Consider the following 27,021-nt stretch of genomic DNA (forward strand, 5'->3'; position numbering starts at 1 on the left):
CAGCCTGAGAAAAGCAAACATGTTTTATTTGTGCATACACCCAGATTTGCTGATTTTTATCTCGCGTTTGCGATCTGTAACGCAGCCGCCCGATTCCTGAAGTCACCAAAATGCGTAAGCACCTGCTTACCTTCCAGCAGGCACCTACACGCTTTGCCGAATCGAAGGCTCAGCTCCCACAGGAGGCCGAACACCCGCCGCTCAGAGAAACCAGCGATGCCGCTCGGTACCCAGCGGCCGGCCGGTCCTCCCCAGCGCTTGGGGGGTAAGGAAACCGAGGTGCGAGCAGCAGCACGAGTCACGCTGCGGGGCGAGGGCGAAGCCTGCGAGGTGGCAGCGCTGACCCCCCCCGCAGCGCTCTGCCTGCACCCCGAGGGCGGCTGCGGGGCTGGGGCTGAAACCGCGAGGGTCGGCGCGCCGGCGCGCCATCACGCGCCGGCCCCGCCCACCTCCCCCTCCGCCGCCGCTGATTGGCCGCCTCCTCCCGGCTTCGTTCCCGCGCTGCCATTGGTCGCGCCCTCGCGCCGCTCCCTCCCGCCTATCCCCCCGCCCCCGCTGGCGCGCGGCGCTCCATACTTGGCGATGCCTGGCGATCCGCGCGCTGATTGGCGGGGCGGGAGCGGCGGAGGGGTGGGGGGGGCGTGGCCGGCGCGCGCGGCGCTGACCCGGATGTTCACTCCTAGGCAACGGCGGAAGGGGAAGGGGCCGCGGCCTGCTCGGACGGAGAGCGGAGGGGAACCGGGAGGCGCCGCCGTCGCTACCGCCCAGCGCAGCCCCGCCGAGCCCAGCCGCCATGGTGAGCCCCGGGGCGGCGGGGGGCGGCTCTGAGGGCCGGGAGGTGGAAGCCGGGAGGCTCGGCGGAGGCTGGGAGGAGGCACCGGGCCCCTCCCGGGGCTTCCCCGGGGCTGGGCCCGGCCCTCGGTTGTTGCCCGCAGGGGAGCGGCGCCCCCTGGGCAGGGCTCGGGGCCTCGCCTCACGCGGGTCGGGAGACTCGGGGGGGGGCCGGGCCGCGCTGCTGAGCTCCGGGGGAGGCTGCGGGATGTGGGGGGGAGCCGGGGGGGTGCAGCGGGGAGCGGTGCTGCCCCGCACCGGGAGGGGTTGGGGGGTTTCGGCTGGGAGCCCGGGGGTTGGGAGGCCGCGGTGTGGGTTGTGCGGGGTTTGCTGAATGGATCGGGCCAAGGGGCAGCCCTTGCGGTTTCGCTTCGGTGCCGGGTGTGAAGGGGGCTGCGGGCCCGGCAGGCTGAGCCAGCCCTGAGGGGGTCCAGCAAGGAGGGTGGGGGTCGGCCTGGGTGTGCTGGGCTCGGCCCAGAGGGATGCTTCACGCTGTGTAACCCCCCCGGGGGGGATCTTCTGTTTGGTGTGGCTGCTGGGCTTTGTGCTGCTGGGGAATTTGTGAGTTAGGCGCTTCAACTGAAGTTTTTGAGGATGTGCAAACACGGTTTGGCTTAAAAGCCACCATGCCTGGCTATCCGGCAGCATAAAGGCTGGTTCAGTAAACGACTCTTTTCTTACCTTTTACTGTGAGAATTTCAGAGGCAATGCTTTGTTTTTTTTATTTGAAACTGGAGATCATTGTGATCGCACCCCCTGCGCTGTGCAAGATGAAGCTCTTTAGTTTCAAGTGAAAGGTGAGGAGTGCCTGAGGTTCTGTTCTTCCTGAGCAAATGCTGTACCTGTCAGCTGAGTGTGGGACTGACAGGGTGGAGCATCTTGATTCTCCTGCACAACCTTAAATCAAGATGCCTGAAGGCCTTGTACATGAGACCTGACGGCAGAACTTGCTGTCAGGATTCTGATAAACTGCCCTGACTTCTGCCACGGCAGAAATCTTCCCAGGAAAAGACTTCAAGGAAAACAGGCAGGCTTCCTGTAAAATGGCAGTGGTGATACAGGCTTCTCCTCGAAGGGGATGCAAAAGCATGCTGTTAAAACTTAGCTGGGGTGTAGGTGTGGCTCTGTCCCTCTTTTTGAGGAGGCAGAACCCAAACCCTTCAGAAGTTCTGTGAATGCTCGAAGCTTACGCTGTCTGCTGATTTTTTTCACGTTCAGTAATGGAGAGTGGTGGGCGTGGGAGAGCTCTGACCAGGACAGCCAACACTGCACAGATCTCAGCTGCTGGGTGGGCTTTGGGTACAACTGTGTGGCAAACAACACGTTACGTGAGTGTTGCGGTGCCTGAAGACTTGCTCGCAGAGTGGGGCAGCTGCAGCGTGGTTTGTCTGGGTCTAGACCAAATTCCTGGCCTTGGTGATGAGAGGCAAACGAGCTGTGCCCATGGCTTCAAACCTTACTGTCTCTTAGAGTCAATGTTATGCAGGTGGTACAGTTACGGCTCCCAGTTCCAGCTTCAGTTCCCACCCAGTGTTCAGAGTGTTCCAAGGATCTTTCGTGTTAGTGGTACGACAGGCCAGCACTTCCAAATGCTGCACATCAGGACTGAAATGGCTCCGGCACCGCAGGCTGCAGCAAGTCTCGGAGAAGCTGGCATGGTTCAGGGCGTTGGGTCAAACACTCCTCGGTGCTGCAGGTTTTCCAATAGCAGGGTAGAGCAGGCAGGGGAAATGTTGTCTCCTCCGTGCTGTCATTTAAGACCGTCTCAAATCTGAATTGCTCCTGGTGAGTTTAAGGTGTCAGGAGCGTTGGCATTTCGGTCAGGTGCTCACTGAGATGGGGCAGGGCAATGTGTGAAGCTTCCAAACCATCCGGGTAGGTGCTGTCTCCTGTGCTAAAAATAAACTGAAAATACATTGCTCATGGCAAAGCAGGACTTGAGACACTGCTGACTTGTGGAACTGAGGGGTAGGAATGGCTGGAATCCAGTTACACTTTGTGAAAATAAAAATCTTCCAGGTAATGTAACATACTTGCAAGTATTTCTTGCGCTATGTGGCTCTTCAGGAAAAGGCGACAATCTTAGGAAAATTTACAGTTTAATCAACCATAAATACAAATTGTCTGGTGTAGCTTCTCATCACTTGCTCAGAATTTGTGAGGCAGCTAAAAATCACCGAAGCGCAGCCAACGATGCAGGAGGTGACAGTGACACTTAGTGACTCTCTTTGCACATTGTTCGGAGTAATTAATGCTTTCAAGGTAGGGGATCTTTGTCTTGGGCAAGCACATTGCATTTTCATCAAGAGCTTGGTTTTGTGCAAGTGCTACCAAAACAATACAGAGTGACTTGTGAAACTGAGCAGCTAAAGACAGCACTTCAGGACAGCTTTTATGAGCACTGAGTCCATCCCTTCAAAGCCAGTTGTGTTGCTTTTGAAACTTTCACGCATGGCATAAGAGCTATAAGAGCTCAGGGCAGGTTTTCAGTGTCCACTCAAAGTCCTTTGCACCTTGTGCCTTCAGAGAAATGTCATCTGAAGCTATTTCGTAGAGTCCATGTTTTATTAGCCAAGTGTATGAGCTTAGCTGAATGTTATCTTAAAAGGTGAATTCCCAGATTGAGTCAGAGGATATTGTTGGGATGGGGAATATTGTCACTGCAGTGATGCTTCCTCTTGCATCTTGGCAAAAGAAATTAGCAAAAGAAAACCATTCTCCAGCTGAAGTTGTTCAAACGGGATTTCCTCACGTGGAAAATACACACACACACATACATCTCACCAGTTGGCAGCTGGGAGTCAAACAAAATGAAATTACAGTTTCTCTTCTGAATGACCGTTTTCAATAGTTACTACTGCAGCTGAATAGAGGAAGGACTGGTTGGGAAGGCCACGTTGCTGCTGTCTTCCATTTCTGGTTCTACAGTTGCCAGCTGTCTTTCTCTCAGCTGAATTTCCCGCGTGCAGGATATCGGATGGGCCCGGGGAGGTGCGCAGCTGGGCAGCGCTCGCCTCTTTGCCTTTGCCTGGGTAGCTGCCTGCTCCTGAAGACTCCCCCGGCGAGTGCTGGTGTCTTCTGCTGCTTTGGAGGTGCTGGTTCCTTACTCTGCTAAATAAAATGATGGGGAGGCAATTATTTTCCTTTTCCCCTTGCACTGGTGCACGTTGCAGTCATGTTGCCTCAAGTTTGATTTCAGCTTACAGATGGTTTGGTGCCTGCTGAGGAACCAGCACTTCTACTGGAGAGGCATGGGATTCTGAGCAGCACGAGCAGTTTAGGTCTGTGCTAAGCCCAGTTTTCCACCCCAGTTCTCTACAACGTGATGTTTAAGAGCTTTTTTTCCAAACAAAGGATGCAATTACAAAAGTTTAAGATGATCAAAATCATGATGGTCCTCTGTTGACATGTGTGTTCTTATTCACTTGATGTGCGTTATAATTTCCCACTTTCCTCGTGATTTGAGCAAGGAGTTCTGGGGAGTTTGGAAAGCCCTGACCAAACCGTTTGTCTCTCTCCCCCTCCTAATGCACAAGGTCCCAAACTTGTATTTTTCCTCATCTCCTAATCCTTTGCCATTTCCAGGAAGATGGGGGGGGAAAAATCTCATATTAAAATACGGGATTTCAAATTTGAATTTCCATTGTAGGTGAAACCCGTGCGGTATGAAGGAGCAGTGAGTACATCTGAGCACCCTGAGCCTTTCCCCAGCTTCCCGGTCTCTTTAGCTATGCTCTAGCACGGGTTTTAGTTGCTAATGAGTTACGTTAATTAAAAAAAACTTCCCTAGCTTGTACATAAAGATCAGGAGTTTGGCCCAATACAGTGGAAGTGCATGGCCATGTTAAGTATTTTTTTTCTCTGTTGTTTCTGTAATGCCTTGCTAAGTACCTGATAGCCCACGTACGAGGTATTGGTGTTGACATTGATGTGAAAGTCGTGCAAATACTCTGAGCAGACGCCTGATGAGGACTGGACTGAAATGGGTGATGTGTGTGGAGAACACAAAGCTCCAGGGGCTTACCTGAGCTGGATACCGCTGGGCTCCTGTCCCTGGGACCTGAGCTGGCAGCTGACACCCGCTTCTAGTCTTGGGTCTTAAGGCAGGGTGGTTCAGACCCTTCCAAAGGGCTTCTCCTGGGGAGTGGAAGCTGCCCCACATGTAGCAGGAGAGCTGCTTGCTTTTGAAATTTCCTTTATGGGGCACAGGGGTGAACACGGAGCAAGTTTCAAAGAGATTTCTCTGTTTGTTGGGCTGGGAGGATTTGTTACAGGAAGAAAATGGAGAATGCTTGAGAAAGCTGCTCTGCTCGTTTCCTAATTATAAAGTTGTAATTTTCCACAGGAGGTGCTGTCTGGGTAATGCCAAACACAATGGCAATCTAACTTTTTATCTGGATTTTTAGATACAACAAAACTTTTGAGTTACAGAATCAGAAATGAGATCTCTCTTATTTTGTGATTGCCCCAAATAAGCTTTTATTTAGTATTATCCTAGAATGGTGGCCTGAGCTGTGGTATCAACCAATATGACAAATTTTCTGGTATTATCTGGTGCTGTTCTTTGGCCCTGCCTTCCTCTTTTAGGATTTAGAACAAAAACACCCAGCGTGCTGTGAGCTCATGCTCTTGTGCCACCGCTTCCAAGTCGGGCTGAAGAATTGCAGAATGTATTTGCAGGCACTTGGCCTTCTCATAAATTACCGACTTTGTTCCTCCTCTATGCAAATTGAACCTTCCTGCTTTATATTCCGCCAGTGTAACCTGTGTTAATTTTCATCGCGGGCTTGGTTTCGGAGTCCTGCCTCCTGGTTCAAACCCCCAGGACGCTCGTGTTTGAGCTGTGCCGCAGAGCAGGTCCTCGCTGCTGCTCTGAGCGTGGGGAGGATGGATGCCCTCCGGGTCCTTCTGTTACAGGAAGCGGAGCTGCCTCCTCTCCCAGTGGATCGAGGTGGAATTTCCAGCATGTCCTTGTTGCAGAGCGACCAGCCTGGGTGACAGCAGAACCCGTGTTCGAACAACTTAGCAGCATCAGCTAGACAAGAATGAAAGCAGCCCTTAAGAGGATTTTACATGGAAGGAAAAAGGGTTGAGAACGCACTGAAGACACAAGCTTAGTGGTAGCCTTAAGCCACCAACCCACAACGCCATAAATGACATGTTCTTCATTCTCTCAGGGAATTTCATTTGTATTCCTTCGTCTGATGGTTTGTCTTCTCTGTTTGACAAAGCGCTGAGCTTGGAAGTGCCTTCCCCTTTTTGCTTTGGTAAATGTTGGGATTTTTTAAAAAACAAAAGCTCAAACCACCAGCAGAGGTGGTTGGTGGCTGCCTGAGAGCCTGCGCTGGCAATTTGAACTGGGCTCAAGAAACGAGAGATGAATTTTTGTAAATTAATTAATTAAAAGGATGAGAAAGCTGTGAAATGAGGTAAAATATCAGCTACAGCACGCTGACTGCAGCCGTGTAAAGCTCAGTTTATCCACTGAGCGCTAACACTGTGCAAACGTAGGGGTCGTTATGGAGACTTGTGGGTGTGATGCTGTGGGTGTGAGCATCTTGGCTCAGTAGCACGGTGCTCCACTAGATGGTCAAATACAGCTTTCACATAGCCATCGGTACAGGTGGGGCTGCTTTAGAGTGTGGTAAGGTGAAAATTGGCCAGATGGAGTAACTGTTAGCTTCGTACTAAGCTGAGGGAGAAATCTGACGTGGATTGGAATTGGCAAATGTGTGTTGGGTGAAACACTGCTCCCTTATAACCTGTCTCTGCTACTTAACTTGAAAAGCTTGGAAAACCATCGCATGGTTCGATTGCACGCTGTCTGTCTGCAGCTCTGCCTGGAAGGTAGGTCAGGCGTGTTCATAAACAGCAAGGAGAATGTAAAAGGACGGGAAGAGCGGGCAAGCATAGGGGTAAAGAGTAAGGGAAGGAATTCCAGGGAACGTGGATGTCTTGTTCGGTGGAGATGTGATAATTTTAAGGCCCAAGTAGATGCAAAACCATCAGCTTCCTAGTTTTAAGCTTGAAATTCTTATCACCGAATCCCTTGGATGAAAGTGAACTGTCCTGCAGGCTTTGTGGTGTAACCTCTAAGGTACTTCTTGCTAGACACAAGCAAAAGGCATGTTGACCTACTTTTCTGACCTTTTAGGCAATCGGAGAACATGGAGGGATGAGGGCTAACTAGATAACCTCTCCCTGGCTCCTCTCTGCCTTGCCAGGCATCCAGTTACTTGCCAGAGTTATCTCATGAATTTACAACCTTGGCTACCAGGCCTGGGGGTGCTGGAAAGCGCTGAGCTTGTGTTGTGCCAACCCCTGTGTGGGGTGGCGGAGCGGGGCACTGCAAGCAGCCCGACGTGCACCGATGGTTTCAAACCTTCGTGTCAGGCTGCCATTAAGCGTGGCTGAGTTCATGGCCACCTTGCTGCTAGAGAATACGCCTCCCGACTGCTGTGATAACATGTGCTTTCTCAAATGGTTTTGATGTTAGTAAATTCTTGCATGAAAAAATCTAGGTTGCAGTTGACTGGAAGGAGAACACGGACAACTGGGAACAACTTGCTGAACTGGGCTGTTCCTTCAAGAGCAAAATTCACCGTTAGGATTGAGTAGTTCCTCTTCTGGTACTGGCTACGTTGATTCAAACAAAACAAGCAGGTACATAGGGTAAAAGAGCGTTTTGAAAAGATTACCTGGTGTTCCCAGGATAAAAGCATCACAAACACCGCATCGCAAGCAGTGCAGTCCGGTCAGGATGACAAATGGCAGCGTTGAATCCGAAGAGCTGTTGTGTTTGTAGTGAGCAGTGTCAAGCTTTACAAAAATAAAGTTGAGGAACTTCCTGTGTAATCACACGCATCTGAAGTTGCCCGGTGTGAATGCCCCATGCGCTCAGCCCCAGGTATTCCCTCATGTGGCTGAAACAAGTGGCTTCTCGGAGAGGTCCCAAGGTCTGGTACCTTGAGGCTGCCCTATGGAAAAGGGGCTGTAGCTCCTGATGGAATCTCATTCGGTTATCTCCTGATAACAGCACGGGCTGTAACGCAGAGCTCCTTCAGTTCCAAGTGCTGGCAACTTCTGTCTTCCTGCAGAGTTGTCTCAGTTGCTGCTGTTTGAACTCTTGCAGCACGCTGCTCTTCCTCCCAGCCCCAGAACCTGGCTGGCCTGGTGGAACTGAGCTCAACTCCTGGCCAGCCTTTGCCAAGGGTACCCAGCAGGGTGCTTCCTCCGTCATATTTGGACGGAAGGCAAGGCACTGCGGATGAGAAACAGGTCATAGGGATGGGGAGCTGCTGCAGACCTCCTGTTAGCTTATTTCAGAGGCCGAGCTGACGCTGGTGGTCAGGAGCAGTAGGTTTACAGTGAGAATGAAGTGGGAGGCTGGTGACGAGGGAGCATTAATCAGTAACTTGGGATACATCTGCAGGGCTGAAGCTGAGAGCTGTGTGATGCGATCTTACAGAGCTAACAGAAGTTTCTCCAAAGAGCTGACAAGACCCTGTCGATGATTTCCTGTCGCAGGCACTGCAAGAGCTCCGCTAGCCGCGCAGCAGTGATCCTGCCTTCGGTGTGAGTCAACGTGAGCAGGCAGCTGGGGGCAGGAGGGCTGTGAGGAGGTGGCTTCACAGTTCTTCAGAACGCAAGATTTCCTTGCCTGCACAACCCCTTGGTGCATGCCAAAGTATTTGCAGAGCGACCAAGTGAGTGAAGCGTGGCGCTGACTTAAGTGATAAGGAAATATCTAGGGGCATCTGGAGTTACTCGATGCGTCAGGAGTTACTCGATGATCATAATACTGAGTGGTTCCCCGAGAAGCAGTCTGGGTGTCTGTCTGTTGGGGTGCGTGCGTACTTGTGCTCAGCCCGACAGCTATTCTGATAGTGAAGCTATGGGGCAGACATACCAGCTTCCTTACAAAGTAGCTGTAAGATCAGGACAACTTTTCGTAGCTCAGGGCTGTGCTGTAACAGCTTTGTTTTGCCTTTTGTTTGGCTGAGATTTCGTATCTATAGAAATATCTAACAAAGACAATGTTGTTTTTGTGGTAACCAGACTTAAACTGGGGGGAAAAAAATAACCACAACTGTTTTGCAGCAACAGTAGCCTAATTAAATTTCTTAAATGTTACCCGGAATAGTTGGTCAGCTCTACAGTCAACTTCAGTGACTTTAATCCCATTTATTAAAAGTTAACAATGCAGCTTTGCAGACGAGCTTTTCTGTGTGGCTATTTTACTGCCGTTCCCATCTCACTCTTTCATGTGGGGCTAATAGATTGCATATTCACTTGATGCCATGATTTATTGGGAAATGACTTTTTGCAAACTTTACGCTTCACAGGAATTCTTGGCAGAAGATGAAAGCTGGTAAATTACATTGTCATGTTTAATAAATAAAACATTGTTTCTGTTACCCAGAAGACAAACACCAGTGCAGAAATCATTAGTGCTGGTGGCAAAAGGTCAAGATGAATGGGCTGTTCCCAGAAAGCCTTGGTGCTGGTCCACCCTGCTCCTCTGTCGGTATTTGGTGGCTCTGTTTGTTGGGCAGGTGACAGATTTGCCTTGGATTTTGTATGAACTAGAACAATAGATGGTAAGTTCAGGTTTGAAAGCACAAGTGGGTTTTGAACCCCTTTTGATATGTCCTTGCTGGGGAGAGGTGCTGAGCAAGCACGGTGCTTTCTTCACTGTGCTGTACACGTGTGGAAGTGCTGGCAGGAGCTGAAATGGACAGGGGGCTCCAGGAGATGCTGAGCTCCTGCCTCTAAAGCAAAGAGCGAATGACAGCGTAATGGCCTGCTCCACGCTATCGAGGTTGCAAGTTTTTTCTCAGGTGATGTAACATCATTTGACAAATAGTTGTTCCATGAGACTGAGCTTCTTAGTGAAGTAGTGCAGTGGGCTCTGGTTTGTTCTGAAACTGCTGGATGGAAACGCCGTCAGTGTATTATAATCCGCTTGGTAATTGCTTCGGAGGTTGTGCAAGGGTGTTGGGTAGTGTTCCATCAGTGCTGAGCAGTGCTCGCTTGATTTGGAGGCCAGGATGATGAAGTCCAACACAAAACAGGATTCAAAAGACCTTGAAAGCATCAGCTCAAAGGTAAAGAAACAAATGAGGGTTTAGGAAAACGCTGTGTGAGCTTTGAAGATCTTGAGTACAGGAGGAAATCCTTCGGTAGTTGCTCCTGGATGACCATGGCCACTCGCTTCATCTGTCTAGGACTTGCCTTAGGTGTGCTGGCAGCCTGAAATAGTGATAAGTATCCGATGTCACTAACATGCTGGTGGCAATGAAACTTAAGCTGCCTCATTTGCTTTCCTTCCCGCAGATTATTTTAGTTCCCCATGCGACCCTTTGGAGCAGACGTCTAAGTTTCTCTTCTCCTCTTTGCAGAGGTCCTGCAGGGATCCCTGGGGAGCGCCTGCCTTGCTGAGATTAGCACAGCTTAAATTTCTGGACCGGGGCAGAACAAAAACTGCTCAAAGCAGACCTCTCGTTTTTTGACAAGCGCACAGGTGTATCTGCTGGTGTGTACGGCAGAGACCTGAATCTAGAAAACCAGCCTTGAAGGTGTTTTTGGTCACGGATCGGCACTAGTACTGCTGCTTCATGGCATGCTCAAGTCTTCTGAAAGGGAGGGCAGTGTAAATAAAGGCAGCGTGTTCTGCAGGAGAACATCTCTGAAAAGGAGCTGCTGATGTAAGGCCGTGGTATGACTCGTGCAGTGCTCTGTAAGTAACTGCAGGTTACATTGGAGACCAAGTACAGCAGATTTCACTAAAATATTGCGAGCCATCACTTCTTGCTTTTATTTTAAACTTTAGTCCTTCTCATTTGGAATCTGTGGAATGGGCATTCTCAGCAGCCAGTCTGCCTTGTTTTGTCTTGACCACAGCAGCAATGTAATGGCAAATCGAGCTAAATGTTGGTATGGATCTGATGTGGCCACAGTTGTCAGAAGGTAAAAGCCCCAGAAAACATTCTGACTGGAGGGGACCAAGCTACGAGTAGGCTGAGGAGACTTTGTCTGCATCAGCATCGTGTTCTTCCAATGATCTTTGATCTTTTATTGCTATCCATGATGCAGCATATCTTCAGCTTTTACTACACCTGATTACTTCTTAACTCTGCTGTGGGTGTTACTCCCACTAGTTCACCTTGCTGTCGGGAATCCCAGATTTACAGGAATATTGCAATTGGCTTTAGATAGGATCTGCCAGAAGAGGGTTAACAGCTGAGGGAAAAATCATGTAGGAAAACAGATTGCAAGGACGTGCAGTTGAAGGAAGCATCATGGATGCAGAATTTGGGTTTCGTGGGTCGTATGGAGTTACTCCCCTTCCATCTAGTATCAGGAAGTAAATGCTGACAGCCTCTTGTGCTGGGAGCCAGGAGGGGAATCCTGCACTTAACATACTATGGAGCTTTTATTACCCACGGTTACAATAATTCAACCCTGTGCTAAAGCTTCTAGCAGTGACACTGTTCTGCTGTGTGATTTGGAAAAGGAGTCTTCTGCCTCCTGAGCTCTGCACGTTGGCAAGGAGCAGCGTGGCAAGCAGGATGGGAAGCTGTTTATCTGTTTCAATTAAAAAAAAAATAAAAATTGAGCACTTATTGAGTACCACAAAGCTGTAACATTAGTCAGACATTCCTGTTGGGAGAACTGACAGGAAATAATGATTTACAACCTGGGGTTTGTCTGCAACATAAAAGGAAGAAGAAAAAGTCATTTGCTGGTTGCATACTTCTGGTCCTGGATTAATTTACGAAGGTATTTTGCTTGTAAGCCGACCGGCGATCAAAGCGGCCTGATGTGCAATTGCCTGAAATTGCACAAGTTAAGCAAATGTTTTATTTTCGGGGTCCCTTTGGGTTTTTATCTTTTATTTCAGTTCTCTGTAAATTGAGATGCTTGCTTATGCTTGCAGTTGGGGTAACTTTTCCAATGTGGGCATTTCAGCCCCAAGTCAGAAAATTCAGCTAATAAACAACGTGGGCACCCCTGCCCAAATGGTGAATGTTTTCACTCTTTATGTAGTGTTTTTTTTTTAACCTTGATCATCGCTTCTGAAGTACTTTTTAGGTCATCCAGCTCTTCTAAAGTTGCATCAGAGAGTGGAGAAGGCATGGGCCAGGGTTTGTGTGGAGGTGGTGTTACCCTTCTGCTTCTGGCTGGGCTGATTTGGCAGCCCCAGTGCCTGAGTTCTCAGGAAGGGCTAAGAGAGGAGAAGCTGCCACTGCAGTAGCACTTAACTACGTCTGCTGGCTTCTCCTGGTTCAGAAGCTAGCTCAGGGCGGTGTTAATGTAGAAATACAACACAGAAGTGAAACCAGTCTGGTTTTCTTTTTGAAGAAACTGCTTAATTCTGTTTGTGCTCAGCAATAACATAAGCAAATGAGCAGGAGCCATCAGAACAAAGCAGTGAAGACCTGGGAATGAAATCTGCTGATCTATTAAATCTGATAGAGAGAAACAAATTCCTGCTGACTGCAAGGCTGGGAGCTTGAAGTGAAATCTCTTACCTGCTTTCAAATACAGTGGCTTAACCTTTAGAACGGGCAGAGGCTTTGTGTAAACCCTCTTGTAACACCTGGAGTATTGGGTAAATCTCAGGTGGCTGGCAAGGGAGACGTGGGGAAACTTGTGAATGCAGTCTGTGAATTTCGGTAAGTTTATGTAGTGGAAAGCTCATGCAGAGATATTTGTGAGGAGAAGTGAAAAACGCTCGTAGGTGGTAGCGTGTCGGATTGCTGCTGTCTGCTGAGAAGGGAAACCAAGCACAGCGTCTGGGGGGTGCTGCCAGCTCCGCCAGTGCCACGGGCTTCCAAGGGCTTTGGGTACAGATCTCAGCTCCTGGCAGCTGTGTTTATCAGGAGACAGTTCTGTGTAAAATGCGATGCAAACAAGCTAGTTCTTCCCTCAGGCTGGTCGAGCAGGCTTGGGTGCCGTGAACTTGAAGAGCTGTGTGAGAAGCAGAGTTCACATCCAGGGTGTCGCTGCCCAGTGCTGTTCTGTGCTGGGGGACGACCGAGTGGCAGCTCCTCTGTGCCCCGGGCCCCTCGCCTGGAGGTTGCGTGCTCGAAAGCCAGGGAGTCAGAAGGAAGTGCAGCGTTTTGCCTGCTTTATGCGGTCTTACCAATTTTTGCATGTTCTCTCGTGGTGGCTGCCTACAAATGTGAGGTCAGAGGAGTCCATTGCTCTTACAGCAAGTGACAACAGCCGCTGTCTGCCCCCGTTTCAAGTATTGACAATGGAAACGCGTTGGTGTGTCGCACAAACAAACGCTCCTTCTCAAAACAATTAAACAAAACTCTGGTAACTTCCTGAGTTTTTGTGGTTTCTGCGCTGAATGGCATCTGTCCGTGCTCAGGGTTTGAACAAAATTGCTTTAGTATGAATGGAATGAAGAAATCACCTACCCGTGCCTTTGTGCAACTGCATACTTTGTGCACTTGTATAATAAATGCTTTTTACGTTGTCTGTTTTGATTTGAGCCTCAGTGCAGAGTGCTGAAATGACCAGAGACCCGGGGCCATTTGAGAGGGTTTCTAACTTTGCTGTACTTAACGTGTTTGCAAAAGACTGAAGGGAAGAGCAGGATGCAGGCAAAGGAAGGTGAACAAACACAACTACTTCTAGAGACGGATTTATAACATTTTGCCCTGCAGTAGTATCCTGGGAAAGCTATAGCAGATGCTTAAGTGGAGATTGGAGATAGCCAAATATCTTAGAGGAAATGTATTAAGGAGCTTTCATCTAAGCTAATATTTTCAGTCTTTGAGATTCCTGTGATCTCTTAAATCCTTCAGTGACTTGAGCTGTAATAAAACTTCATTTAGAATTTCTGTCTGAACTCCCTACTCCTCCACAGGAGCTCTGTGCTGGATGAAACGGAGGAATGGTGGAAAACGTCCTCGTATCACGTAAACGCTAAGCTCATTAAGTCCTGCAGCCTCAAAGAGCTTGGCTCCAAGAGCGGTCCAGCCTGAGAGACGGCCTGTCTAATCACCTTCCCAGCGAGCAGGGGGCTATAAGCCTCTCCGTGTCCAAAGGCAAGAGTTGTGTAGCGTTTCCTCTGGAGATCTGTGAGGAAACCACGTCTTTAGGATGCAATTTACTGTGAGAATTCAGCAAACGCACACCAAGAAAAGGTGAAGTTGCAGAGTAGAGACGAGTGGGCTAGGTGGATGGCAGTGAGGTGAGGTGAGACATCCTGAGTTTCCCAAGAACTCCTTCCTCTTGCACAGCTTGTGTAAGGGCTTTGTGGGATTTCCAGGTGCCTCTAATAACATGCCACTGGCAAAATTGCAGGAAAAATACGTTCCTGGGAGTGTTCTTTCCTTTGTAAATACAAGGAGTGTGTGTGGCTGGGTTTGACGCCTTAGATGCGATTCCTCTATCTTTGTGATTTCCCTTAAATATCCACAGCTACTCTGGATACTCCAGCTGGGACCGAGGTTGAAACCAAAGGGTATATGCAACCACAGGCCTGGTTTTAAAAACCTTACTTCACCTACACTGAATGAACAAGGAGCAAAAACTACGAAGGGGTACGTTTACCCGTTTGGTTAAGTTGAACATAACAAATATATCCAGTACCAAAAGGCAGCCCTGTGCCCTGTCACGTGTGTGCTTTGTGTTACCTTTCTGGTAGTGCCAGCGTGGATTTATGCTGGCTCGAAGTGACCGTATAAGCACAGAAATAGAGCAGAACCTGCCTTTATTTCAGTCCTTTAAGAGATCTGCTGGCAAGCCATTTAAATGCTCTGCAAGAAAACTGGAGAGTCCTGGTGCTCAGCTCTGCTCTTACCTCATTGATAGCAGAAAAATGCAAAAACTGTTGGTATGTGCTTGGCTATTTCGTGGTGTGTTTTTTTTGGTTGCACGCAGGCATTTCTGCCAGCTATGGCTGAACCTCTAAGAATCCGTGCCTTAAACAGTCCTGCTTGTGTCTTCCTATAGCTGTTACTGAATGTACCATTATAAGGACGGTCAGTCCAAATTCTTTTGGTTAATCCATAAAATGCTGCAAATGCAGAAGACAGTCCTTCATTCAGACAGTTTACTTCAAAATTACCATACTATTAAACACCAACTCTAGGTTAATGCTAATTTTTAATATCATTTTTTCCCTATTTTTTTGTCTATCAAACAACGCCAGCTGGCAGAGGAGGATGGAGCACCTCCATAAGTGTTCCCACGGTCCCCAAGTGCGTAGTGTGACCTTGTGACCATGTGCCAGCTTTCCTTCCTTGATGTGTGAGATAGCAGGAGGTAAAGACAACACGTGGCATGAAAGGTCCCCTGCCAGGGCTTGGCTGCTGGAGCTGGGCAGTCATAGCCCATCTAAATCACAGCTTTCCCTGGGGACTAAAAGGTTAATAGAAAATAGTGAATTTTCCCTTCCCTCTGTTTGAAGAAAAGAAGGATGTTGCTGTTGCTGGGGAGCTTTCTCCCATGAGTTTCTAATTATGCCTGTAGGTTACGTCTCTACTCAAGCCTGGATTGATGTTTCGTCTTCATCTGATCTTAAATATTAGGCCCCTCCTGGGAAGAGGACTGTTTACTGTGTGGAAAGAGAGAGGAAATAATTTGTGACTGCACTCGTGAACAGTATGTGGAGTGGCTTCCTATTTCTGACCCCGCTAACTACGCAGATCTTAGCGCGGAGAAAAGCAAACTGCCCAGAGCTCGGAGCCTCGCTGCTTGGTGGTGCCTGGGGAGGCTCCAGCCCCTTCCTGGTAACCTCCAGTCACCGACCATCTAACAGAGATAAGGAAAAGGTGTTGAAAAACCCAGCCGTCCCTTTTTCCCGTGAACGATGGTCAATTCGTCAATTGATCTGTGGTCGTTTTTTGAGATGAGTTAACTTCGGGCTTGTTTTGGCCAAGAATTTGCTCGTCGCATCACCCAAAAGTTTAAGGAGTGTGGGGGCTGAATTGGTGTGACTTGAGCATCGTTGCTTCGATCGCAGCAGGTGACTGCCACAACTTCAGTTCCTGGCATCAGTGCCTTCTGTTTTTCAGGTCAGAGGCTTCGACATCCAGGAGGCTGTTGCGGGCAGATGAGTCAATGCCTAAATGTCTGTAGAGCCGGAGCTTTTCCCAAACAGGATGTCCTAAAACTTAAACTGGATGAGATATAAACACCAGCTCTTCCAACCCAGCTGTCCGACTCGCTGTCTGTAAAATATTTATTTTTTGATAGTGAATGGGCAGTGCCTTTTTGGAACTGTTTTCATAATGGATGGCTGCTAAACGGAGAAATCCCTCCTTTCCTCATTGCCGGGGTACAGATTAATTGCAGGATGCTCAACTTCCCCCTGCTGCTCGCTGGTGTGGGGGATGCTACTTGAATAATGCGATCACATAACTGCTGTATTTGTGAAGTCTTTCTTAAATACAACTTTTAGAGCTTGGCTGAACATAGGAAATTACATTTAAGCTCATTGTGTACAGGTAGCTAGAAATAGAGAAGTAAAATGAGAGGAAGAAGTGGTGAAAACAAGCTCGCTGTGCCTCAGCTGGATGGTGACATGTTGGTCAAAGCAACATGCAGATTTTGGGGCACAAGTTTGTGGGAAAGTGTCTCTCTTATATGCCTTAGTGAGAAGGAAAGCTAATGGTTGTGCCAAGAACATGGTTCTGCTTATCAAGTGTCTGTGATGATGTCTGTGGCAGGTTTTACAACTCTGAAATGAATTTTAAGCTTTTTTTGGTGGGTGGAATTGGACGCAAGGCCAGCTGCAACAAATACTATTGGGATACATTGCTGCAACTTCTCAAAATATTTAAAGCTGAGGATATCTCAGATACAGACTGATTTTGGTTTGTGTTGTGTAGTGAGAAGGAAATAATGGATCTTACCTTTGTCTGCTTTTTTCACTTTTTACCAAAAAAAAAAAAAAAAAAAAAAGCTGAAGGAGGGGGAGAGAGCTCTGTCCGAACAGAATTTGCCTTGCGTACTGGTTACCTTCAGCTGAATGGCACAACACAGATGAGGATGTACTAAAACTGCTTCAGGAAAAGGAACTTTCAGTTCCCTAACTCTGCTTATTGTTGAGGTAGCATGGAAAAACATTTCACTAAACATTTGCACAAGTGTGGGAAACAGTTTTCAGTGGGATCTGGACTCCTCTCCATCAACAGGACGGTGTTAAATTGATGGCATGGCACAAGCTTAAGCTGTGTCCTTATGTCTGTGCTTTAGAACGGTTTTTGCAATACCAAATAAATAATCATCGATCAAATGGAACTGAACTTCATTGAAATCTATTTGTGTTGATATAAAGCATATTCCTGATTAGAAACAGAAGCTGTATTTGTCGTATCAGAGGAGCTGGCGAGCACTGCAGTTCTTGTGTCTGTGAGTGTGATGTGTTTGTCTGTATGTACTGTGACCGAGGGATGTTCTTGTTTCCGCAGAGTGACCAGCAGCTGGATTGTGCCTTGGATTTGATGAGGCGTCTGCCTCCGCAGCAGATAGAGAAGAATCTCAGTGACCTCATTGACTTGGTGAGTACCGGATGCTCTAACCAAATGGTGACTGAGCCCTAGGCATGACAAAGATCTGGTATGTTAGAACATCTTCTAAAGCATCTCCAAGGTATGGTGATCTGTGGTTCTCTCCTCGTGTTTCAGCAAGGTTGAAGAATGCAGTAATTGCCCAAACAATGTCATGAATCTATGTGTTTATTTTGGGTAAGCCAGCAGGTACTACGGTGTGTGCGTGGACATCCTTTTTGGATGAAGGGTCATTAGCAGCTTTCTTGATGAAGTCATCGACAGCTTGGAGGCTATTGATTAAAGCAGCTGGAATGGTTTATATAAACTTGATGCGTGCCCTTGCACGTGTGTACAGTCTCCTGCTAACTACCTGCCAGCCTGCAGCTTGACACAGGACTTGTGCTGCAGGTGCAGCGGGTGTGCGATGGCACGTGCTTCAAAGACCTTCCTGAGACAGAACATTTCAGGACTAGAACACTGGGGTTCTGGAGAATGCCCCAATCTATCTATAAACTATGTCCTACCAGGTATTCTGCAGCTCAGTGAATATCCTAATAACTCCCAGCCTGCTGTGTTGTGCTGCTACCTGTTTTCTGCTTGACCCTGCAACATTTACTTCCCTTCATAAACTGGTAGTAAAGAAAATTAACTTAAGACTTATAATGCGCACAAGTGTCCTTTTTCAGATGCATCTGATTCAGTCACGTATTCTGTGATGTGATGTGTTTTTGGTTTTATAATAGGCTAATTGCTGACAACCACAACTCCCAGATCCCTCTCTGAGGGGCTGCTCCCCAGCGTCTCATCACCCAGTCTGTACGTAAAGCCAGGGTTGCTCCATCCCAGGTGCAGGACCCGGCACCTGCTTTTGTTAAATTTCATGCAGTTGGTGATCGCCCAGCTCTGCAATATGTCCAGATCTCTGCCTTTCCCCCCTCGACAGAGTCAGCAACTCCTCCCAGTTTTGTATCATCAGCAACTTACTCAAAACACCTTTTAGTCCTACATCCAAATCACTTATGAAAACATTGAAAAGAACTTGAACTCAATTGAAATGGAGCCCTGGGGGACTCCACTGGTGACTGGCCGCCAGCCTGATGTAACCCCATTTGCCACAACCCTTTGAGCCCAGCCCGTCAGCCAATTGTTCACCCATCGTGTTGGTTTTATCCATCTATGTGCTGGAGATTTTGTCCAGTAGGGTACTATGAGAAACCATATTGAAAGCTTTATTGAAATCCAAAAAGATGACATCAACTGGCTTCTTTTGGTCATTAACTGGCTTCTTTTGGTCGACTTGATGGTGTTACCAGAACAGGAAATTCAATTTGTTAAGCAGAACCTACCCCTCAGGAACCTGTTGGCTGTCACTTGTGACTGCGTTGTCCCCCAGGTGTGTTGCAATAACTCTGAGGTTAATCTCCATAATTTTACCAGGCACTGATGTGAGACTGATGGGCCTGTTAGTTACCAGGGTCTTCTTTTTCGCCCTTCTTGAAAATTGGCACATTTGCCAGCTTCTACTGGGACCTCTCCAGATTCCCAAGACAATTGAAAAATAATTGAGAGAGGTCCCACGTTGACATCAGCCATCTCTCTGAGCACCCTGAGACGGATCCCATCGAGCCCCATGGATTTGTATGGATCCACATGGAGCAGCAAAACCTGTGCGTGTTCAGGGTTGGTTGGGAGTTTTCTTTCCCACTATTGTGGTCCTCCAGAGTACCCATGGTCTCAAAGCCCATCATCGGTGTTGAAGACAGAGGCAAAGAAGGCATTAAACATCCCTGCTTTGCCTATGTCCTTGTCTGTGAGGTGACCTTTCCCATCAAGTAGCGGACCTATGTTTCTCTGGTCCTTCTTTTTCTATTCACATACTTTAAAAAGCCCTTTTTATTGTCTCTCACAGACCTGGCCAGCCTCAACTGTAATTGGGCTTTGGTCACATGAATTTTCTCCCTACAAAAGCAAATAACATCCCTGAAAACAGTGTGGAACAGTTTCCTCTGGAGCAATTTAAGGTATCACTGAAATGCAGATGTGATCTCTATAGAGACTGCTGGATGGGGAGCTGTGAAAACTTGTTTCCATTGTGCAGTGCAAATACATGGCTTATGCTTAACAGTTCTCTGACCTAAGCTTCCAAACGTGGTGCATTGGTTTGGCACAGAGCTGTTAGGCCTTTGAATTAAGCCTTTCCTCCTACCTTCTCGTGACAACTACGTCCCCTTTCTGTGCAGGTCTGAATTTTATGCGTGATGGTGGCGAACCTTATCCTAGAGACATTAAAAACCTGATGGTTCTGCAACTACTTGAACGAGTACCTCTTAATTAAACCCTTTAAATAGTATCCAAACTGTTTATCATCGTTATACATAGAAGAGTGGCTGCTTACTGGGGAAAAGTTGAGCTGAGGAGGTCTGTTACTAAGTGGAATTGAAGCTGGTGTTAGTGAGCTTGGGAGGAGTCCTATGGTGAAAAAGCTGGCTGACATAGATTTATCAAACTCTATTTAAATACTGCGTTTGGTTACACAAGCCAAGGTATAGATAAGAAAGCTCTGTGGGTGAGGAAGGAAATTATTCCCTGCAGGAAAGGGATTATTTTTTTACTTGAAACAATTTCCTAATTGGCTACATCTGTGCCACCAAAACTCTTGGCAACCTAAGGCATCATTTTTGTGGCCGTTGCTTGAGGTGGGACACAATAACTAAATCCTTGGTATGATCTGGTGTGACATGGCTATTTTTCTGATGGAATTTGGGGGAATGAAGGGATATCAGGGTTTAAGCAACTCTAAGGACCGACCAGAACAATGACTGGGGTGGGGAGCTATGGTAAGCTTGGCTGTATAATTGGTATGAGGTTTTTCTAATGACTCAGAAAATTGCTAGTTCCCTCTAAATGTTGGAATTGCTTTTGGATGGTGCTCATTAGTGCTCTACATGCTTAACAAGGGCATCACACTGACTGGGATTTTTTTCATATCGGGAGCGTAACGTGAAACAGACCGGTTTGAACCATGTGTATTAAGAGGAGGGTCCATGGCATTCCCACTCTAGTTCCTGCAGTCCCTTCTCAGGGGCGGAGGTGAAATAACGTGTTAAATCCAGAACAGCTTCTTTTTTGTTGAGACATCTGTGGACCTCTTCTGCAGCCCACTCTCAGCCTGACCTCCACAAGACAGAAGTCTGAACTCTACAAGAGCAGTACACGCACTGCCGCCTTGTAATAGTTCCAAAAACATCATGAGCCAGACTAGCAAATAGTTTTTTTTGACCTTTTTTTTGGCAAGTTTCATCTAAACCTTTACAGCTGATGGTTTTTATTCTGTTTGCTGTACTGTTAGCAGACAATAACCTCCTTGAAGTAAAAGGCCAGGCCACAAATGCGTGATGAGCATGAGCAGGTTCATTAAATTTGTGATAGAACTATAAAAGATGGCACGCTGACTTCTGCTTCCTTTGCGCTTGGTTTCCTTGCTTCATTACACTTCTATGCTGGAGTAAACTTGAAGCAGAGGCGTGAGTCTTTTTTCCCTCGCTGTGTAAAGTGTAGGTTGTTTCTTGAAGCCTGCTTACAGCTCAGCTTTCTGCAGCCTTTCTATAGGAGCTGATCTGCAGGCTGATGTGTAACTTGCTGTTCTTGTGCTGATTAAGACAATGGAAGACAACGGTGATGACTTTATATGCAAAAATATTTCCAAAACTGATATAGGAAGAGACTAACACCTTCCTAGGTTTGTAATGCTGCTGAGGATTGCTGTACTAAGTTCCCTGTCTGAGGTCCCTGTTACTCTGTCTAAACTCTGCTTTTTAATGGAAGAGCATCCTGGTGCCAGTAAGAATGGATGGGATATGCTCAGGGCTGTACATCACTGCCCCCAAGTGTTGAGCTGACCAAGGTAAAGGGTCTGGACTTGAACACAAAGTAAAAAGGGTGGGTAGAAGAGCAGAATTTTTGGGTCATTGGCCCTCATCAGACCAGGCACTTTTCTTTCATTAGCAAACCAGTTTGTGGGTTGCCCTTTTACCACATCTGTTGTTGCTTTTCCCAACTGCAGAGTCCTCAATTAGAGTTCATTAGAGACCTTGTCAATCACAGGACTCCAGAAGTGCAGGCTGAAAGCAGTTGTGTGCGGTGCTGGTAATGTGCCTTGGCATGGGACGCTCTGCTTGGAATCCAATTAGTCCTTATTTGTAAATAGGCTACTTGGAGGCTGTCAATGTGCAGGAGGACTTTGAAAATGCTACAAAAAGCGTTTAGTGTAGGCACATGCCTTTTTAAGGACAACTAATTTAAGTTAGAATAATTTTCTATAGAACTCTGGAAACTGGGGTGGTGGAAGGCTCGGGGTGTGTACCTGTCAGCCAGGTCTGGAGGGTCATTCATTTTCCATGAGAGGAACATTGCCAGGGATTGCACTGCTCTGAGATGGAGCTATTGTGAGGATACCCCAACCAATAGCACTTGTAGCATTGCTACACACTTAAAAATCTGTATCATGAATACTGTCTCTCTTCCTTACTGCCTCAATTTCCCCAGCAGAAGTTGCTGCTGTTGATGTTCTGTGCTTACGGAAGTCAGTTGTGAACCACATGTTCCATCACGTGCTGAAAGGAGAATATTAAGGGGATTTTCTGCGTGGAAATGCTTCTTTTATCAGTTGACAGTAAGGCTTTGGTTTTGCTCACACAAATCCCACTGACTGGCATGAAATAAGGAGGCTGGTAGAGTGGGCAAATGGTTTATACTGAATGATCAGAATGATCTTGGAGAATTGTCCTCCTGCTTCCTTTCTTTGAAGGTGACAGTTGTGCAGTCAGTTGGTCCTCATATCCTTTTAGCTGTTTTTTTCTCCTCAAGAGAAGCCTCCTCAGCTCTCAGGCAGTGCTGTGATGGAGGATCTCTGCCAAGGACACCTTGGAAGCACAAGGCAGGGGAGGTGAATGTTAGCTGGGATCACGCCTTCCTGAAGCCTTTCTCTTTTCAAGACCTCTTCACTGGCATGGCTTGGAGGGGCATATCTCTGGGAAGGGTGGAGGATGGAGACCGGATTTGTTGTGCTCAGGGGCCACATACAGGTCTGTGTTAGGGTTGCCCTGATGGTTTTGGCTTGGATATAGAAGCTGATGTGCCCTCGGTCTTGGTGAAAGTGAAGCAGGTTCCTCTCTAAGTAAGAATTTCCTGCTGAATGTTTAATTTGGATGATTGCCTGTCTGTGCGCACATAAATGAAATGAAAAATCTCGCTGACTCAGAAAAAATCAGATGGCTGGCATGAAGTGGGAATGGGGAATCATCCTTTCAAAGCTGGATCATGAAATGGACAAGCAGACTCACCAGGAGAGTTGGGCTTGTTCTCAGACACAACTTTCATCTCTTCCCAGTAGGATCGGTATTCAGATAATGTTCAATTTATTCCCATTTTTCTTCAGTGTTAAATGTGAAAGCCTCCTTGACGTAGAGAATCAAGTTATTGTTGCCAAGGAAGAAATAAGGCTAAAGTTATTTATTGATAAAGCAATCAGTAGCTTCACTGCTTCTTTTTTTTCAAGGGTAATTTGTACTTAAAGATTTGGGAGGTAACCATCTCTGCTTGAGTTTCTAATTACAGCAGCATGCTTAGATATTTTAGTATGTGTTACTTTTTAAAAAGTCCCAGAGTAATGAATTTACACATGTATAACCTTCTGACTGAAATGCTTGAACAATATTCATGAGCTTGCTTCATACAGCCAGTGTGCTTCCAGGCCAGCCTCAAATCTGCTTGTGTGGCTTTTGGTAACTGAAGATATATGAAGCTAGAGAATTTATCCTCAGTAAATGGCTGCACAGACCATAAAGAACATGAGAATGTGGCTGGGGTTCTTTGTATCTCGAGTCCAAAAGCCTAAGAAGTATACACTTTTGAGGGGAAAGATAAAATAATTGAATGCAGATGGCTAGCTGAACAGCTAGTGAGGGTAGAAGATGTTTTCAAAAAATAAATAAAATTCAGACCCCGTGAAAACTTGAAAAGAGTGGAAGCAGAACTACGTTGACAGCCTCATGGTGTAAGAGCTGAGTTTTTGACCTGCTGCTCTTCCTGAGCTTGCTGATGGGTGTGATGGACTCCAGGCTATCTGCAGCCAGTTGGTTTTCTAATGCAAGGATTACTGGCTAAAGAAAAGGGGGGTCTGGCTCTGAATAAATTTACGGTGGTTATGAGCCAGCTTTCCATTCAGTGAGTGGCTTTAAGCAGGCGCTTTTCCAGCTAGAAAAGATTACCTCTGGATACCTTGATGGTAACTGGAGATCGTGGTGTGTGTGTGAGTGGTCAGTGTGATGCTGGCATAGAGCGAGCAACCCCTCTCGTGTGAGATTCTGTAAAAATCAATTTCACTTCTGGCTCTGTATTCGTGTAGTCATTTTCTTCTGAAGCCTGAACTGTGTCTTTTTTCTTCCAGGTTCCTGCTGGTGTTACAAGCCCTTGAAATGTCTGTTCAAATCTTTCTAATGGAGTGTGTGCTGGGGTGTGTGTGTGTCAGGGGATCACCTGATGAGCTTGAATCCTGATTAGAAACCTATCTAAGAGCTTTCAAAGATTGGGGTGGGGGGGGTGGCAGGGGAAGCCAGGCTATAGAAACCTCAAGGTAAAGAGCTGGAGAGTGTGCCTGTGCCTTTCCTGTAGCTGTTGCTGGATATCTCCAACACCAGCTGGACTCCTGACACATGCAGTCGAGACTTCCCAAGATATTGATATGCTGTGACGACTCATGGGACTTGTGACTGGTAATGAGATACAGAAGCCTTCACCTGCAGGTCACTAGTCAAACTCTGGGGCATCTCATTGTGCCTGCCAGATGGCTAGCTTTTGTTTCTCGGTAAGCTCCATAATGCAGAATCCAGCAAAAGCCCTATTTTATCCAGCAAGTCACCGGAAGAATGCCAAGGATCCTGTTTTATGAACAGTAGTCACCTTTCAGAGCCTTTAGATGCACTTCCTTGAGCTGAATTGAAAAGGTTTGTAATTAACATAAAGTTTCTGCTATGACATCACTGACTGGATAAGTCCAGATTTGCAATCTTATGCTTGCCTCTTCCCAGAAAAGCTACTTGATTTTTCATTTCATTTTTGATAAGTCTTGCAGTGCTGGAATTCAATGCAAATACTCAAGTAAAGCTGAGCTGTTTCCAATATCAATTACATCGGCCTTGGACACAAGAGTACATTTAAATGTCATTTAATAAACAAAGCATGAAGAATGTATGGCCCTTGGACATCTGATGGATCAAATTAAGGTTTAGCAACGTGTGGATTTGTGGGAGTGACTTTACTAGTGGTTTTAGGTCCAAGATGAATGGAGCCAGGCTTCCTTCTAGAGTTTCCACAACATCCGTTAGGCCACGTCTGTGTTCTGCAGGAACAGGAAAATCTGGGGCTGTGGAATGACTCGGAAAAATTATAATATTTTATTAGAGGCTGGCCCAGAGGGGAGGAATCCAGGCTGAAGGGGGAGGGAGAGGGGGGTGTCTTGTGCTAAAACAAGTCTTCTGTGGAACTACTGATGACTTGTACGGACTGTTCTTTGCATTCAAGTGGCTTCCCCAGGTAACACAGGCAATGTTTTTGTCTACTACCGTAATGATGTCAGTTGCTGTAAAGGAAAAGCAAAGTCTTAAGAGTTCACATGCAATTAAGATACTCATTTTTCAGTTTGGTTGCAGCTTTTAGTTAAAAACTAATCAAGTTACGTGTTTTCAGATACCTGCATGTTATAGACACGAATTCCAAAGGACAAATGGATCTGAATGCCTGCATTGCTAATATTTTGAAGCTTCTCCTAAAACCTTAAGGAAAAATGTTTCACCTTTTAATTTTTATGCACTTAGCATAGTTCTGCAGTGTGTGAGGTTCCTTGTGGGTGTCCCGACCTCTACATAAATGTGGAAAAACATGCATTTTTAAAGCACAGACCCTAACGCAAACAATATTGCTGCTTCAATTTTAAACGTGATTTATTTCAGTTAAGGCTGTAGGGAGAAAAAAATAATAATACCTTTGGTGTAGTCATGTTGCATAGCTAGTGAGCCAGACTCTGAACTTTTCTGAATGTATGGTGGAGAATCAGATTGAATCCATCAGCCAGCCTAATCAAAGCTAAGCTGGAGAATGTATGTGAGACTGAAGAGTCTCACATTCGCCTGTTTAAACATTTACCTGTGTAGCCTTTACTGCTCACTTATTCTAACATTTTTTAGAGGCCAGTTCAATTGTGTTTTAAACAGATTACCAAAACAATGGTCTCTGAATTAACGTTACTGAAAAGTGAGTCAAGAAGGAAAGATTATTAGGTTAGCTATGCCAGCAAATGCACGGTTTTGAGCATGGCACAAGTGATTATTTGTCTTGATAGCAGAGCAGTCAACTTAATTAAAACACTGTCCACATACCTGGCTTGCTCTGATGGAGAATCCTGTTACACAAGACAACAGAATCCTTGTTCAACATGCAGCAGAGTAAGCCTAACTCATTCACTTTTTCTTTCCTCATCACTATGCATTCATTGTGTATCTCCTTGGAAAAAATAAATCCCACGAACACAGTGTCCTGGTGCACGGTATGTGCTTCTGAATGATGCTGCTATTGCCATCCAGCCTGAACAGCTGAGTCCGGACCTCCTCAGAGTCCTCTCTTTTTCTTTACTGATTTACAGCGAGGGTGGTCTTGCTCTGAGTATATACACAAGCACTATAATAGATGGAGTGCTTATTTGTGGAAATGTGTGTGCTAGGGTCCAGAGCACACTGTGGACCGAATTGTATTAACGATGGCCCTTAGCTAAAGATACGAGGTTAAAATTATATTCTGCATTTGACCTTCCACTGCTTTGAGAATGGAGAAACTTGTGTCAAAATAAAGCTGGGAGCACACACTTTGCTTACAAAGCAATCCTCGTATAGTCAATGTTTTCATCACAGCGATGCTTATTTTTAGCGTGGTGATGAATGGAATAAAATCACTGCTCTGGCATTTTGGGATTGGCCTGGGAAGTGGGTTAATTCTTGCAGTTCTAAATTTTAAGTCGCAGTTCTCTTTATGAAGACTGTTAGAGACAGCTGTGCTTACTCAGACACCTAAGAGCCTTTTGGCTTTCCAGTTAACACAGACCAAGTTAGTACCAGAAGTTAATGCTAATCTGGTGTTTCAGTCTGAAAACTCAGCATGCTGGTGGGCTGGCTGGTCTCTTAAGCAGAACTGTCTTCACTAGGATGGGAAGATAAGGATATCTTCTTGCTAAATATAAACTGAATTCCACAAGAGTCTGAATTCCACAAGAGTCTGAACAATAATTTAAATGAAGGTTCAGTGCTTGACTTGAGGAAGAATTTAAGCAAGGACACGTGCATAATGTAAAACAACTGTTTGATGCTTGCATTGCAGCAGCTTGTTTAGCCTGGCAGTGCAAAATACCTTATCAATGCATGTTTAAAAGGCAAAAGACATCAATTCTGAAGGAATCAAATAGCTTTATGTAGCTGGAGTCTTTAAAGCTGCAAATGACCAAGTTCAGATTACTGCATTTGCTTTGGAAGTGGCTTTATAACATAGAAGAGGAAGACCAGTTTGCATAAATCTTGTCAATCCTTTCTTAAAATCTTGTCTATCTTTTCTTAGAAAGGAAGTACAG

General features: G+C 46.5%; 1 protein-coding gene across 3 annotated transcripts in view; it reads left to right on the forward strand.

The window, feature by feature from the left end:
• Window positions 1–245: 245 nt before the first annotated feature.
• Window positions 246–27,021, forward strand: part of CAPZB (capping actin protein of muscle Z-line subunit beta) — a gene marked incomplete at its 5' end in the record, with an annotated part of 62,859 nt that continues 36,083 nt past the window's right edge. For 2 of the 3 annotated variants that reach the window (XM_082777048.1, XM_082777049.1), the window contains 3 exons: window positions 246–265; window positions 684–796; window positions 17,268–17,357. In XM_082777048.1, coding sequence (XP_082633174.1) covers window positions 794–796; window positions 17,268–17,357 — 93 coding nt within the window. Of the gene's footprint in view, window positions 266–683; window positions 797–17,249; window positions 17,358–27,021 lie in introns of those variants that run through there. The other variant, XM_082777047.1, reaches the window with a different exon arrangement.

This window comes from Aythya marila (genome assembly GCF_965140915.1).
Source record: "Aythya marila genome assembly, chromosome: 21".
Taxonomy (NCBI): domain Eukaryota; kingdom Metazoa; phylum Chordata; class Aves; order Anseriformes; family Anatidae; genus Aythya; species Aythya marila.